Raw genomic sequence first — 16,735 nt, forward strand, 5'->3', positions numbered from 1 at the left:
TTACCTTCTACCCAACCACCCATCCTACCCTTTTCTATTATGAAAATGCCTGTAAGTTTATCAGGCTGAATTCAAAGAATGGGAAGAATCTACAGCTTCATGAGCACAGAAACCACAGATTAATCTTTTATCACTGTGATCAGTGCCAGCCACACATTAATATTGTTGGGTGAATGAATGGGAGAAACATAACTAAAAAAATTAAGAGGGTGTCTATTTTGTGTCAGGACTGGTAGTAGTATAAATATAAGGAATAAGAACACCCTACTGTCAGAGTTTATAATCAAGAGAAAACAGACGGACCTGCCAGGCTCAAGTCACTCCTCTGTGAATTGCACTGTGAGAGCAATATATACAAAGTACTCAGGCGATAAATATATCAGAGTGATTAATTCTGCCCTGGAAAATTACAGAGGAGCTATGTGAGCAGACCCTGAAGGGTAAAAAGATTTCCTCATTTATTCAACAAATATTTACTGATTGCCTAATGAGGTAGGCCCTGGAGAAATAACAGAAAACAAGACACAAGTCCTCTCTTTTGGAGCCCTGCATCTTAATGGAGACAAATAAATACACCTTGGGTCGCTTTAAGCACTATGGGGAACTCAAAGCAGGGTGATGGGTGAGAGGGGTTGCCTGGGGTGTGTGCACGGGCATGCTATCTTTAGGGGAGTCAGAGAAGGCCTTTCTAAGAAGGCAACCTGAAGGAGGAGAGGATGATGTTAAAAAAGAGCCAGTCACGGCTCAGTGTCCTGGAGGGGTTGGGGTAAACAGGAGGCATTCCAGGCAGAGGGAAGAGCAAGTATAGAGGCCGTACTGCTGTGGAGCATCTGCAGGAAATCCTGTGTGGCTGGAGGACAGCACAAGGCAAAAGGGGTATGAGTGGTAGGAGGCATGAGGTTGGAAAGGAAATGGCTAGGAGATCACAGGGCTTTGTAGGCTATTCTGGAGTAAATGGCAGAAGGCAGGCCACATTTTCTTTGTTAATTAGCTTCTAGCTAATTCTTCAGGAAAAAAAACACCTATGTAGCATCATGACTATGAGTCCTCAGACTTTTCAAGGCAATTTTAATTTTAGTACGTTAATAAAATACTATAGTACAACAAAAGGGCTGGGCGCAGTGGCTCATGTCTTTAATTCCAGCAATTTGGGAGGCCGAGGTGAGTGGACTGTTTGAGCTTAGGAGCCTGGGCAACATGATGAAAACCTGTCTCCATCAAAAATACAAAAAATTAGCCAGGCTTGGTGGTGTACATCTGTAGTCCCAGCTACTTGGAGGCTGAGGTGGGAGGATCACTTGAGCCTGGGAGGCAGAGGTTGCAGTGAGCCGAGATAGTGCCACTGCACTCCAATCTGGGTAACAGAGTAAGACCCTGTCAAAATCAAAAAACAAAACAAAACAAAAAAACTATAGTAATTTTTTGATGACCACAAAATGTCAATTATTCAGGCAAATTCGATAGGAGGGGTTTGGTTCAGTGACACATATTCATAATTGAATGTTTTGCCCTTTCTAGTGCACACAAAATGCCAAGTGAAATACTGCTAGGGAAAATCTTCACCAAATCTTGAGATATTCTTGTGATTAGTAAACATGTACATTATATGAATGTTCTTAAATACCATTTGTTCCCTTAAAATAGTTTAAATGTTTTTCCCTTTTATGTGTGTACACTTTATATTCCCTGAGAAATGCTTTCTTTAGTTACTACGCAAAAACTAATTGGTTCGGTGGTAATGTTGTAAATCCTAAATTAGTGTGATCAAATTATTAAAATCTTCTTGTATGAGACGCCTAGGCCCTGTTACATGCATCTGTGATACACCAGTGTGACAGACTTTCTAAAAATGAAGTTAAACAACTGAGAGAGAGGTTGCTAGAAAAAACACATTTCTCATAAAATCAGAGCTATTTCAGGGGATTTCAGTTAATATTTATTATGTGGCCTTTACCAACTGTGCCCTACTTTGACCACAGGGCTCTTTTTAAAAATAGACTTTGCTCCTCTGAATAAAATATATGTACAATTACAGGACTATAATCTCTGTCTCTTCTTTGATAGTGAAATGTATCTACTTCCAATAAGCTGAAATACATGTCCTGAAAACAAAGCTAAGTACCTCAGCATTTACAATTTAGTTAAACTTCCTTTCTAGGGAATCCAGTTCATGATAAAGAAGTTGTGGCACATAAAACCTAGTTCTATTTAAAATGTATGAATCCCAGGTAGTAAGGGAGAGAAAGAAGCAAGGTCAATCAGTAGAGAGGTGATGACAGTGGAATAAGCAGAAAACCTGCAGACGGTCCTTAAATAGTGGTGGCTGTAGGGAAGTCTTTTATTTATCTCGGTATCTTCATCTTTGTACATAATCCATTTAACGTTTACTGAACAATCACCACTGGAGAAGATTTAGTGGCTAAGATCATTGTAAAGTTGAGGTTAACCTGCTCAATAAGGCTTAGGGTATTATGGACAGGGGTTTAAGGAACATTTTATCAGGCAATTAAAGTTCTAGTACATTAACTATTAAAACCCAGGTTAGAGTAGAGAAATAGGTAAATAATCCTGTCTAAATTAATTTGGGGGACTGTTTAGAAATGTTTTTGTGGCCGGGCGCGGTGGCTCAAGCCTGTAATCCCAGCACTTTGGGAGGCCGAGACGGGCGGATCACTAGGTCAGGAGATCGAGACCATCCTGGCGAACACGGTGAAACCCCGTCTCTACTAAAAAATACAAAAAACTAGCCGGGCGAGGTGGCGGGCGCCTGTAGTCCCAGCTACTCAGGAGGCTGAGGCAGGAGAATGGCGTAAACCCGGGGGGCGGAGCTTGCAGTGAGCTGAGATCCGGCCACTGCACTCCATCCCGGGCGACAGAGCCAGACTCCGTCTCAAAAAAAAAAAAAAAAAAAAAAAGAAATGTTTTTGTTACCCCTACTTTCAAGTAATATACTGATGCTTAAATTTAAATCTCATACGGAAAGTCCCAGCTTCTGGCCACTTTTTTTGAAATTAAGTTTTAGAAATTAAGGTTTTAATTAAAAAAAAAAAAGTTTTTGAGACAGGATCTCATTCTGTTCCCCAGGCTGGAATGCAGGGGTGCAATCTCAGCTCACTGCAGACTCAAACTCCTGAGCTCAGGCAATCCTCCTGCCTCAGCTTCCTCCGTAGCTGGGACTATAGGCACATGCCACCATGGCTGGCTGAGTTTTTAATTTTTTGTAGAGACGAGGTCTCGCTATGTTGCCTGGGCTGGTCTCAAACTCCTGGGCTCAAGTGGTCCTTCTACCTCAGCCTCCTGAAGTGCTGGGATTACAGGTGTGAGCCACCACACCTGGCCTTCTTCTAGTCCACTTTTAACCATGAGCATAACTGGGTGGAAAAATTAAGTGATAGAATCCTAGTATAGTTGTCCCTTGGTATCTGGTGGGGATTGGTCCAGGGACTCCTTGCAGATACGAAAATTTGTGATGCTCAAGTCCCTGAGAGGAAGTGGTGTAGTATTTGCATATAACCTAAGCATATCCTCCTGTAAACTTTAAATCATCTCTAGGTTACTCAGAATAGCTATTATAATGCCACACATCACCTCATTTGTATGGATTCAATGAAATACTTGGTGGGGGGCCAATTCAAGGTTAGCTTTTTGGAACTTTGTGGAATTTTTTCCCCCTGAATATTTTCAACCTGTGGTTGGTTGAATCCATGGATGCAGAGGGTTGACTGTACTAACACTCCTGAAAGACTGAACCAGTACACCACCATTTGAAGAAAAAAGAGCAATGGATTTTAAGACCAGATTTCTTTGTGCTATTTTTGGTCAGTCCTCCCTCCCTTGGACAGGACTAAAACCAGGTCACTCTATTGAATGACTAATTCACCAAATTATTGAGACTGTTTTGGTACTTTTAGTTGGTTTTGTTCTGACTTTGCCAGAGTTGTTGTTTCTCAGATTTGCAGTTTCTGCAACATTTTATATATTTAATGAATGGGCTTTCTCTTAATCATGGTTGTCTTTTCTATTTTTGTGGATTTATGGACTCATACTTTTACAGACTCCTAAATCTGTATCTGCTACTCCCTCACCCACCCCAAGAACTTTCCCAGCTCAATTTAAGATATTTGGCTGAGAGTCTTCAGTGAATCAGTCTTTTGGCAAATTGATCATTCAGGTTCTGCACCAAAGCCAAACAGTGTATTTCCCATAGTGTCAATTATATCCTTAAAAGAAGCAACTATAGGCCGGGCGCGGTGGCTCAAGCCTGTAATCCCAGCACTTTGGGAGGCCGAGACGGGCAGATCACGAGGTCAGGAGATCGAGACCATCCTGGCTAACACAGTGAAACCCCGTCTCTACTAAAAAATACAAAAAACTAGCCGGGCGAGGTGGCGGGCGCCTGTACTCCCAGCTACTCGGGAGGCTGAGGCAGGAGAATGGCGTAGACCCAGGAGGCGGAGCTTGCAGTGAGCTGAGATCCGGCCACTGCACTCCAGCCTGGGCGACAGAGCGAGACTCCGTCTCCAAAAAAAAAAAAAAAAAAAAAAAAGAAGCAACTATAATAGTTATTTTAGCTTCCAATTAACTTCTGTCACAGGGACAGGAGTTTCCCATTTTAACCAGCATGGAGACTAAATAGCTTAATAATTCAAAATTACCATATATATTGGGATTATCAGTTTTTAGAGAATGAAAACATAGTATATTTAGCTTTGAGGCAATGTGGGAAAATAATTTCTTAAAAAATAGCCTAGTCTTTCAAGCTCTTCTAGAGACCAAGAGTCAACATTATGAGCACACACTGTCGAAGACAAAGGACAGCAGACTCACTTCGTCCAGACTCACAGAGGCCAACTGGAAAGACCTTTTAGTAGAAATCACTCTCGCCTGCATAGCTGCCATACCAACCCATCTCTGTCCTCTCCCTCCAGTAGCTGACTCACAGACATGTCTGACTGCACATGGAGGGGCAAAAAGGCAGAAGGAAGGCTGAGAACCCTTTGGACCACTTTGTCTTCTACTTCCTTTGGGTCGAGGAAACATGGAGAGTCCAGTTTTCAACATCAAAGGCCCATCATCATCATCAAGGCCTCTACTGAATCTGGAAAGAATTCTACACCAAGTGTATTAGAGAGAAAGGAATATGATACTGAATGTACTGAGGAGAAAGGGATATAATTTCCTTGTGTAAACACACACTTAAAGTTGGTATTCAAGAACTTAATATTCACCTTTGATACTCTCAAGTGACATCAAAGATCCATGACACATGGTGTTGACAACCTGTTTGACTTGCTACTTAATTAGTTCTTGAATAGTCACAGGTTGAACTGTCATAAGCTGAAAGCTCATTTCCTATAGGTGCAATGCTATTTAAATTGGGGTTCTGTTCCTAGAAGTCCATCATAAGACTAGTAAAACATCATTAAAAAATAAAACAGATACACGATTTTGCAAAGTTAAGAGTATAAAACCAAACATGAAAGAAGTTACAGCATAAACATTTATTTTGGGAATTCCTCTGCATGGCTAATACCGAGGCTTCTTAAAGTATCAGCCCCAGTGAAAGTCTGTACTGCAGAGACCATCTCTTCCTGGTAAATGTTCCTGAGGGAAGCAAGGTGGAAATTTCTTGCAGCAAGGATTTTTGAACTTCTTATGCATATGACAGACTGAAGGGGAAAAGCAAAGTCCCCACCCAAGCTGTGAAAGGTTTTAACTAGTTAACCTTGAGCATTAACATCAGGCCACCTCAGCATGTGGGTGTGCACATGTCCACACTCGCTTTCAAAAAATGCCACTGTATACCATGTGGCTACTGGGTCCTTAGTGTCCATTTTAGCCATGGTATTAAAAAATTAATATCTTTGAAAAAAGATAAATGTGTATAAAATGAATTTACATAGGCATCTTTCAAAAGAGAACAAGAAAACTTCCAGATTGTTTTCTTTTCCCTGTATTTTTCTGTAGGAAACCAGCAAATTTTTCTGTAGGAAACTAGTATTTAAAAAGAAACTACCTTTCCACCTAAATTCAAAAGGGACATTATCAAGTTTGCTTTAGAAGTCAACCTCCAGATTACATACACTGTATCCTCTTTTTTTTGTTTTGAGATGGAGTTTCGTTCTGTCAGCTGGGCTGGAGTGCAGTGGCGCAATCTCGGCTCACTGCAACCATCATCTCCCGGGTTCAAGCGATTCTCCTGTCTCAGCCTCCCAAGGAGCTGGGATTACAGGTGCCTGCTACCACTCCCAGCTAATTTTTGTATTTTTAGTAGAGATGGGGTTTCACCATGTTGGCCATGCTGCTCTTGAACTCCTAACCTCAAGTGATCTGCCCTCCTTGACCTCCCAAAGTGCTGGGATTACAGGCATAAGCCACCGCGCCCAGTCTGTACACTCCTTCTTGAGAGTGTGCCTTCATGCAATAAAAATTAGGCAGTTATTTATACAGTATTAAATATGTACATATATGAATTTATATTTATATAGTATGACTCTATCTATCTATATAAATAAACAAAGGTATTATGGAATGTGCCATATAGCAGTTTTTATTTTTTTTGAGATGAAGTCTCGCTCTGTTGCCTAGGTTAGAGTGCAATGGTGCAATCTCAGCTCACTGCAACCTCCACCTCCCGGATGCAAGCCATTCTCCCCACTTCAGCCTCTGGAGTAGCTGAGACTATAGGTGTGCGCCAGCATACCTAGCTAACTTTTTGTATTTTTAGTAGAGATGGGATTTCACCATGTTGGCCAGGCTGGTCTTGAATTCCTGACCTCAAGTGATCTGCCCAGCTCAGCCTCCCAAAGTGCTGGGATTACAGGCATGAGCCACCACAACTGGCCATATAGCAATTCTTTTTTTCTTTTTTTTTTTTGAGACATCGTCTCACTCTATCACCCAGGCTGGAGTGCAGTGGCACGATCGCGACTCACTGCTAGCTCTGCCTCCCGGGTTCACACCATTCTCCTGCCTCAGCCTCCTGAGTCGCTGGGACAACAGGCTCCTGCCACCACACCCGGCTAATTTTTTTGTATTTTTAGTAGAGACAGGATTTCACCGTGTTAGCCAGGATGGTCTCGATCTCCTGACCTCATGATCCACCTGCCTCAGCCTCCCAAAGTGCTGGGATTACAGGCATGAGCCACCACACCCGGCCCTGGCCATACAGCAATTCTGGCCTGAAGTTTAAGCATCACTTTGCCCTACCTTGAATCTGAAACTTTAGGGTTGTGGCCTAGCAATTTATTTTAACGAGCCCTTCCAGGTGATTCTGATTCACGTCTGGGTCAGAGAACACTGCCATAAAGCATCTACTTTCTGCTAGAGGGGATATTATAGCAGATGTCAATCGTGGTGTGAGATGACCCTGCAGTTCACAATGGGAAAGTTTTTTTGGGGTCAGTCTAGAGGCTTCAGCCTTCTCAGGTTACCATCCTTCCTAACCCTATTTCCTCTCGCCAGTAAGGCCATCTTTGTAAATGGAATAAACACTAGGAACTAGGGTCGCTGCGGCATGTTCTCTCTTTGAGGACTGTTTCATTTTCCCACAGTTTCACCTGGACTTGATATGAAAGTAACCATCAGAAAATCAACAGAAATCTTAAACTTACTGAAAGCTCATTTCCTATAGGTGCAATGCTATTTAAATTGGGGTTCTGTTCCTGGAAGTCCATCATAAGACCAGTAAAACATCATTAAAAAATAAAACAGATACACGATTTTGCAAAGTTAAGAGTGTAAAACCAAACATGAAAGAAGCTACAGCATAAATATTTATTTTGGGAATTCCTCTGCATGGCTAATACTGCCATGCAGACACCTGCAGGAATATACTAAGAATAATCATAGTGGACCTTTACGGTCTCCTGGGCATCCCATTCTCTGTTCTTTCAGAAAAAGAACTGGTTTGAGAATCCATCCCTTCTCCACTCAGTCCGCGTAAAGGTTAGGATGGTAGAAAGGGTTATACCTCCAGAGTTGGAGCCTATGACACTGATGACACTGGCATGGCAAGCCAAAGCCCTACACCCATCAGCACACTTATTAGTTCCAGATTGATCTACGCTGGTGTAATCAGAGTGAATCTCAGAACTTTGGACAGAGCTGTAAGTAGAGACTGACTTTCGTGTTGTCTCCGGGTAGTTGCAAGGCTGAACAGCAGCATCTACTTTATTACCATCTTATTGTCATTCAAAGAAGGCAGAGCTGAATGCTGGAGAAAAACTGAGTACTAGCAACAGTTTTTGAGCCCTGCATATTGTCATAACTGAAGCTAGAATTATCTCTGGACTTGTTTGCCACTAAAATTTCCTTGTTTTGCTTACCCTGGTTTCAGTTGGCATCTTGATCACTTGAAAGGAACATCACTGATATTCCGTCCTTTGTTTTTCCTTCCTTCCTCTTCTCTGCCTTTGACAATTTTAAATTAGAAATCTACCTGCTTTAATCTCTTTAATTTTCTCATTTATTTACTGCTGCCTATTTTCCAAACACTGTTTCTCGAATATTCCTGGCTCAAAAATCATCTATGTCTTTATGACATATGAAACCCCTAGAATCCAGCCTTTTCCCAGCTTTTAATATCTCCTAATTGATCTCTCAATTCCAGTGAAATGATTCCATTTATTTTTTTCCCAAACACATCACAAATATTCCTGACTCTTGTGAGGTAATTTTCTCTTACTCTTCTCAACTTACCTAAATCCTAACTTTTCAAAAGATCTAGCTCAAGTTCTATCTTGTCATATTCTGAGTTCCTTTCTTTGGCATTGTATTATTATGTATCTTTTCATGTACACACATGTGCCTTATCTCCCTGATAAAACTAACTGGCTAGAGGATAGGAGTAAAGACTCAATTCTAATATCCTTGTTAGCTAATAATACACAAACATGAAATATGTTTGAATAAATCACTGTTAAATATTTTATGTCTTGAATGTCATTCTTTAGCAATCTCAAAATTGTAAAGTAATTTGAACCTTACCTTCAAATCAAGATGAACTACATCATGAGTGTGTAAAAAGTGAACACCTTCTAGAATCTGTCGCATAAGTCTCTGAACATCTTTTTCTTTAAAGGCTTCCTCTCTGTCTGCAACACACTGGTCAAAGATTTCACCCCCAGCAGCACTAGAGAAGGGCAAAATTAAAGTAATATATGACTCATAAGAAATGGCAAACACTTACACCAAAACTACAAAGTAAATTAATTACAGTCTGGCAGTAACGGTATACCTTTTCAAAAAAATGTATTTTTATTTTGAAAAATAGAGACGGGACCTCACTATGGTGCCCACTATGTCTCAAACTCCTGTGCTCAAGCGATCCTCCCACTTTGGCCTCCGAAGGTGTTGGGATTACAGGTATAAGCCATCGTACCCAGCCTGTATAACTGTTAGTATGGATTTGACAATCTGAATCAAAACACAGTATAGGCTGAGCCAACTCAGTCCCAAGCAGCTCGAGATGCACCACAATGTAATGTACAGTTTACTAAGCACTCTGCACATATAGGCCACAATTTGCTGATAAAAGAACTTTGTTCCTCAATTGAAATAAAGAACTGCATTTTGGCTGAAACAGTTTCTTAATCGCAGTTTATTGTCATCTGAGTCCCTCAGCCCATTACTATCAATTTACATAAATACAAGGATTTCTTTACCCAAATTTTAAGAGCAATTAGTCTCTTTACACATAAAGTTACCCATTCTTGCTTTTTATTCTTTTTCTTTTTTTTTTTTTTGAGACGGAGTCTTGCTCTGTCACCAGGCTGGAGTGCAGTGGCGTGATCTCGGCTCACTGCAATCTCCGCCTCCTGGGTTCAAGCGATTCTCCTGCCTCAGCCTCCTGAGTAGCTGGGACTTCAGGCATGCACCACAACGCCTGGCTAATTTTTTTGTATTTTAGTAGAGACGGAGTTTCACCAGGTGGGCCAGGATGGTCTCGATCTCCTTGACCTTGTGAGCCACCCGCCTTGGGCTCTCAAAGTGCTGGGATTACAGGCATGAGCCACCACGCCCGGCCCCATTCTTGCTTTAACAAATGATTCCCTCTTGGTTTTCTCAACAATTTAAGTAGTTTACATAAGCACAAAATATACTGCTAACTACAGTTTTGTGAAAATGTTCAAGTATGTATTTCAAATATAGACTATTATAAGAAAATTGAGGCCAGGCACAGTGGCTCATGCCGGTAATCCCAGCACCTTGGGAGGCTGAGGCAGGCGGATCACCTGAGATCAGGAATTCGAGACCAGCCTGACCAACATGGAGAAGCCCCGTCTCTACTAAAAATACAAAATTAGCCAGGCATGGTAGCATATGCCTGTAATCCCAGCTCCTCAGGAGGCTGAGGCAGGAGAATCACTTGAACCTGGGAGGCAGAGGTTGCGATAAACCGAGATCACACCATTGCACTCCAGCCTGGGCAACAAGAACAAAATTCCATCTCAAAAGAAAAAAAAAAAAAAAAAAAAGAGACTATATTCCTCTCGGTACAACATATAATCATATAACCCTGTTTAACTGTGGATTTTACCCATTAACTAAACTAAATACCGTATTAACTAATATCACTAAATGGGATCTCACTAAAGAACAATCTGAGACGTTAAAAGCATCTCTCAAGTATAGTAAATATAATATTAACTATTTTACATAAAGTACTTTCCTTCACATGGAAGCTAAAGAAGCCCTATAATAGCTTTGCTTTTTCTATCTTTAACTACAGCAACATTACTTTTTAACCAAAAAATTTCACTGGGAAATTAATTAAAAGACTGTTAACAAAGTTTTGCACAAAAACTACTTTTACAAAAAAACATTTAGAACTTTAAAATTTCAACTTTCTAGTGGTCCTTGGAAAGTTTTGAGATGATTATCTTTTGACCAACATTATTCAGAGCTATATAACTGATGTTTAGAAGCTAACAGTAACTGAGTTTCCCTAGCTGCCTGTACCTTGGCTGTATCATAGCTTCCCGCCTCAGACCAAACACTGTTTTTTCTATCTAAACTAGCATTTCCATTTCTGTCCTGCTCTGAGGCCCAGTTTGGATCTTCACTTTCTCATTATTCAAATTCAACAAACCATCAAATACGTTAGGCCCTATATTCCGTCCTAGAGATAGAAAGATTATTACAAATAAGTATGTCTGGTCCTTCAAGCTCTAGTGGGGAAGAGAAAAATGAAAGATATTTAAATAACAAATACATATGCATTTATATGTGAAATTACATATTAAATGACTTGATAACTAAGCAATTGAGCAATTAATTGGAAAGGAAGTAGAAAAACAATCTTGGAAAGATGACATTTATTCTGAACTTGAAAGATTACTAGGAGTCCACTAGATGAAATGCTAACAGCACATCCCAGATAGAGGGAGCACATGTGTGACGGCACATTGTGTAAAAAATACATGGTACACTCATTAAAGGGCAAGTTTCTACTCCCCCATCCAACCAAATGGTATGGCATTTGCCCTCTGGCTATAAACAACTAGAAAATTAAAGCATATGAATCAACTATTTCAGGCATTAGAACAACAGGTATAGGACCATGAGCTGTGAGAAGAGGTTAAGCCCTCTAATCTTCCTACTTGGTAACAATATATGGATAGTGGTACAGGGTAGGGGAGGAACCCAAGCAGAAGCAACATGCAGCAGCCTTGCTAAGCTGAGAAGACAGACTCGGAGTTTGGCAAGGCTAAGACAGCTGGAATTGGCAGGTGAGTACCAGAGAGGAGGGAGCTACAGAGAGAGATCTGTTCAACAGTATTTTTAAGTCTTAGACAAAATAACTCTGGAAAATCATAAGGCTGAGAAATTCCCAGTGTTCACAGAGAATAAGGTAAGATATTTGAATTTTGTCAAGTTGGAGTAGAAAAGCCACTCTAAACACTGGGGCAATGAACAGACTCCTTTGGGAGGGCCATCCTTCGTATTAAGGCTAACCTAGTTCTAGGTCTGTCCTAACCAAGCTGATCCACAAGTAATTTAAATGACTGCCAAAACAAACGTCACCATTCTTTAGTGGGATAAAATCTACTTAACCCTGCAACATTCCAAATGTACGTCATTTTACCAAAAATTTCTAGATATCTGAAAATGCCACAAATTACAATTCACAACCAATAGGAAAAATAATAAAAGCAGATCCAGAAATGACAGAGATGATGGAACTGGCAGATAAGGACCTTAAAACCGGCATTATAAAGATGCGCAAAGATTTAAAGTAAAATATGAACATAATCATGTAAGAGATGGAGGTTATGAAAAGAACCAAAAAGAACTTTCACAGGTGAAAAATACAGTATCTGAAACGAAAAACCCATTGGATAGTCTTTATAGCAGATCAGACACTGCAGAAGAATCAGTGAATTTTAAAACACAGGAAAATAAGCTGTCTATGTGAAGCACAGAGAGAGAGGGAGGGAAAAGACTGAACAAAACAAACAGGATCCCAGGGACCTATGGGACAGCATCAAGCCGTTTAATACACTGTAGGAATAAGAGAAGAGAGGTAGGGGTAGGAAAATATTAGAAAACATAATAGCTGAAAAATTTCCAAATCTGATAAAAACTAACTATAAACAAAAAAATTTAAGTAGATCAATGAACTCCAAGCAAGATAAATACAAATAAAACCAAGGCACCATACTCAAATTGCTAAAAACAAGTGAGAAAGAGGAAAATCTTTAAAAAGGCACACTTATGGCCGGGTGCGGTGGCTCACACCTGTAATCCCAGCACTTTGGGAGGCCAAGGCGGGTGGATCACGAGGTTAGGAGACCGAGACCATCCTGGCTAACAAGGTGAAACCCTGTCTCTACTAAAAATACAAAAAATTAGCTGGGCATGGTGGTGGGCGCCTGTAGTCCCAGCTACTGGGGAGACTGAGGCAGGAGAATGGTGTGAACCCAGGAGGCGGAGCTTGCAGTGAGCAGAGATTGTGCCACTGCACTCCAGCCTGGGCAACAGAGCCAGACTCTGTCTCAAAAAAAAAAAAAAAAAGGCACATTCATAGGTGAATCAAGGTAAGAATGATCACAGACTTCTTGTCGTGAATAATGCAGGGAAGATGACAATGCAATGACAAAAAAAGAAGTGTGCCGAGAATGTAGGGTAAGGTAGAAAAGGACTAAAAGGAGATGAGGTAGAACAGAAGTCAGGGAGACGAGCACAGGATGAGGGCAAAACAACTAAAAAAATTCAGAGTAAGGCAATGATGGGCTAATATATACTGTGAAATGCCTCCTCCTCCAGGAAGCACTCCCTAACCTCCCAGGCAGAGTAAAGGAGCACAGTATATGGATAAAAGCAGAAGCTTTGGAATCTCATACTCCTGGACTAAATTCTGGTTCTGCTATTTGTAATATAGCACAACCTAAGGTTGATTTTTTTTTTCTGAGTGTTTTCTTATATATAAAATTGTGTTCTAAAATTTATGAACAGTGTAAATAAAGCATATAAATAATATATATGAAGCTGGAAGACAGCATAGCACGTGGCACATAGTAAATGCTTAATATATTTTGACTATTATACTCTAGTTCACACAACAACTAGTAAGAACTCCTGGTAAATCATCAACATTGCTGCAATCATTTATAGGCTGAACATCCCTTCTCTTAAATGTTTGGGACCAGAAACGTTCGGGATTTACATTTTGAAATATTAGCATATGCCGGGCGCGGTGGCTCAAGCCTGTAATCCCAGCACTTTGGGAGGCCGAGACGGGCGGATCACGAGGTCAGGAGATCGAGACCATCCTGGCTAACACAATGAAACCCCGTCTCCACTAAAAATACAAAAAAAATTAGCCGGGCGTGGTGGCGGCGCCTGTAGTCCCAGCTACTCGGGAGGCTGAGGCAGGAGAATGGCGGGAACCCGGGAGGTGGAGCTTGCAGTGAGCCGAGATTGCGCCACTGCACTCCAGCCTGGGCGACAGAGCGAGACTCCGCCTCAAAAAAAAAAGAAATATTAGCATATACATAATGAGCTATATTGGGGGAGGGGACCCAAGTCTAAACACACAATACATTTATATTTCATATGCAACTTACATAGCCTGAAGGTAATTTTATACAATATTTTAAATAATTTTGTGCATGAAACAAAGTTTGTGTACACCGAACCATCAGAAAGTGAAGGTGCCACTCTCAGCCACCATGTGGAATCACAGCGAGTTTACACTTATGCACACCTGCTGCATTAGCCCAGCCCCTAGCATAGTTATTCTATCCTTAGCATCCTTAATTCCTGTAAAGGTGATCTCATCAGCTGTGGTCAGCAACTTTCTGGGATAATATATGAGGTCAGATGTGGAATTTTCTACTGTGGCATCATATTAGTGCTCAAAAGTTTCAAACTTTGGGACATTTCATTTCCAGGTTAAGAATGCTCAACCTCCATATCTATTTCCTTTGCTAGACTTTTAGCACCTGGAGATAAGGGGCTATGTTTTTTCACTTTTTATATTATCAGTACCTATTAGTATCTAGTGCACATGGCAGGTGCTTCAAGAATGATTAACTGATGCAGTGATCATAACCTGCCTGTTTCCATAACAACAATATATTGATGTGGCTGAGAATTTTGATATCTCAGTATCCAGAGCATATCTCTAAGACTTCCTCTTCAGACTAAAAGTAGAACATGAAATTTTTTGACCAAATCATACTGATTTTTGTTCTAAAAAAATCTGATCATCAAAGAAACAGAAGCCACCAAAAGTTTCTAAGCAAGGGAATAATATCACCAAATCTGTTTTTATTACCTATCTAACAGTAGCAGGAGGGATTTCCCAGGATTGAAACCAGGGTGACCAGCTGAAAAGCTACTGGAGAGGTTTAAGTAGAAGACTTGGTAATTCATTATACTGTACATGAGTGTTAAAGAGAATAAAGGAATTAAGGATAACTTCAAGGTTTCTAGCTTGAGCAATGAAACAGATGGGGATACTAAACAAAAGAAAAACAGGCCTTAATAGGGTAATGCAGGAGTACTGATATTGACTGCTACTGACTGCACTGATACTGATATATTGACTAATAATGATCTGCAGTTGGACACATGTATACGCAACAGGCAGCTGGAGCTTAAGAAAGGGGCTGAGGAGACTGGGCGAGAGAGCGACACTCCAAGATGGCCGAATAGGAACAGCTCCAGTCTACAGCTCCCAGTGTGAGCAACGCAAAAGACAGGTGATTTCTGCATTTCTAACTGAGGTACTGGGTTCATCTCACTGGGGCTTGTCAACAGTGAGTGCAGCCTACCGAGCGTGAGCCAAAGCAGCGCGAGGCATCGCTTCACCCAGGAAGCGCGAGGGGTCCGGGAATTCCCTTTCCTAGCCAAGGGAAGCTGTGACAGACAGCACCTGGAAAATCAGGTCACTCCTACCCTAATACTGCACTTTTCCAATGGTCTTAGCAAGCAGCACACCAGCAGATTATATCCCATGCCGGGATTGGAAGGTCCCACGCTCATGGAGCCTCGCTCATTGCTAGCACAGCAGTCTAAGATCAAACTGCAAGATGGCAGCGAGGCTGGGGGAGGGGTGACTGCCATTGCTAAGGCTTGAGTAGGTAAACAAAGCTGCCAGGAAGCTCAAACTGGGTGGAGCCCACCGCAGCTCAAGGAGGTCTGCCTGCCTCTGTAGACTCCACCTCTGGGGGCAGGGCATAGTCGAACAAAAGGCAGCAGAAACCTCTGAACACTTAAATGTCCCTGTCTGACAGCTCTGAAGAAAGCAGTGGCTCTCCCAGCACGGAGTTTGAGATCTGAGAACGGACAGACTGCCTCCTCAAGTGGGTCCCTGATCCCTGAGTAGCCTAACTGGGAGGCACGCCCCCAAGAAGGGGCAGACTGACACCTCACACAGCCAGATACCCCTCTGAGACGAAGCTTCCAGAGGAATGATCAGGCAGCAACATTTGCTGTTCAGCAATATTTGCTGTTCTGCAGCCTCCGCTGCTGATACCCAGGCAAACAGGGTCTGGAGTGGACCTCCAGCAAACTCCAACAGACCTGCAGCTGAGAGTCCTGACTGTCAGAAGGAAAACTAACAAACAGAAATGACATCCACACCAAAACCCCATCTGTACGTCACCATCATCAAAGACCAAAGGTAGATAAAATCACAAAGATGGGGGAAAAACAGAGCAGAAAAGCTGAAAATTCTAATAATCAGAGTGCCTCTCCCCCTCCAAAGGAACGCAGCTCCTCACCAGCAACGGAACAAAGCTGGACGGAGAATGACTTTGACGAGTTGAGAGAAGAAGGCTTCAGACGATCAAACTTCTCCAAGCTAAAGGAGAAAGTTCGAACCCATTGCGAAGAAACTAAAAACCTTGAAAAAAGATTAGACGAATGGCTAACTAGAATAACCAGTGTAGAGAAGTCCTTAAATGACCTGATGGAGCTGAAAACCATGGCATGAGAACTACGTGACGAATGCACAAGCTTCAGTAGCCGATTCGATCAACTGGAAGAAAGGGTATTAGTGACTGAAGATCAAATGAATGAAATGAAGTGAGAAGAGAAGTTTGGAGAAAAAAGAGTAAAAAGAAACGAACAAAGCCTCCAAGAAATATGGGACTATGTGAAAAGATCAAATCTATGTCTGATTGGTGTACCTGAAAGTGACGGGGAGAATGGAACCAAGTTGGAAAACACTCTGCAGGATATTATCCAGGAGAACTTCCCCAACTTAGCAAGGCAGGCCAACATT

The 16,735-nt window shown here is 41.5% G+C and overlaps 1 protein-coding gene across 1 annotated transcript in view; it reads right to left on the reverse strand.

The window, feature by feature from the left end:
* Nucleotides 1-16,735, reverse strand: part of STK17A (serine/threonine kinase 17a) — a 44,870-nt gene that overhangs the window by 8,535 nt on the left and 19,600 nt on the right. The window contains exon 3 of the mRNA XM_001095883.5: nt 8,989-9,133. Within this exon, the coding sequence (XP_001095883.4) occupies nt 8,989-9,133 (145 nt within the window). The remainder of the gene's footprint in view (nt 1-8,988; nt 9,134-16,735) is intronic.

This window comes from Macaca mulatta, chromosome 3 (assembly GCF_049350105.2).
Source record: "Macaca mulatta isolate MMU2019108-1 chromosome 3, T2T-MMU8v2.0, whole genome shotgun sequence".
NCBI classification, from domain to species: domain Eukaryota; kingdom Metazoa; phylum Chordata; class Mammalia; order Primates; family Cercopithecidae; genus Macaca; species Macaca mulatta.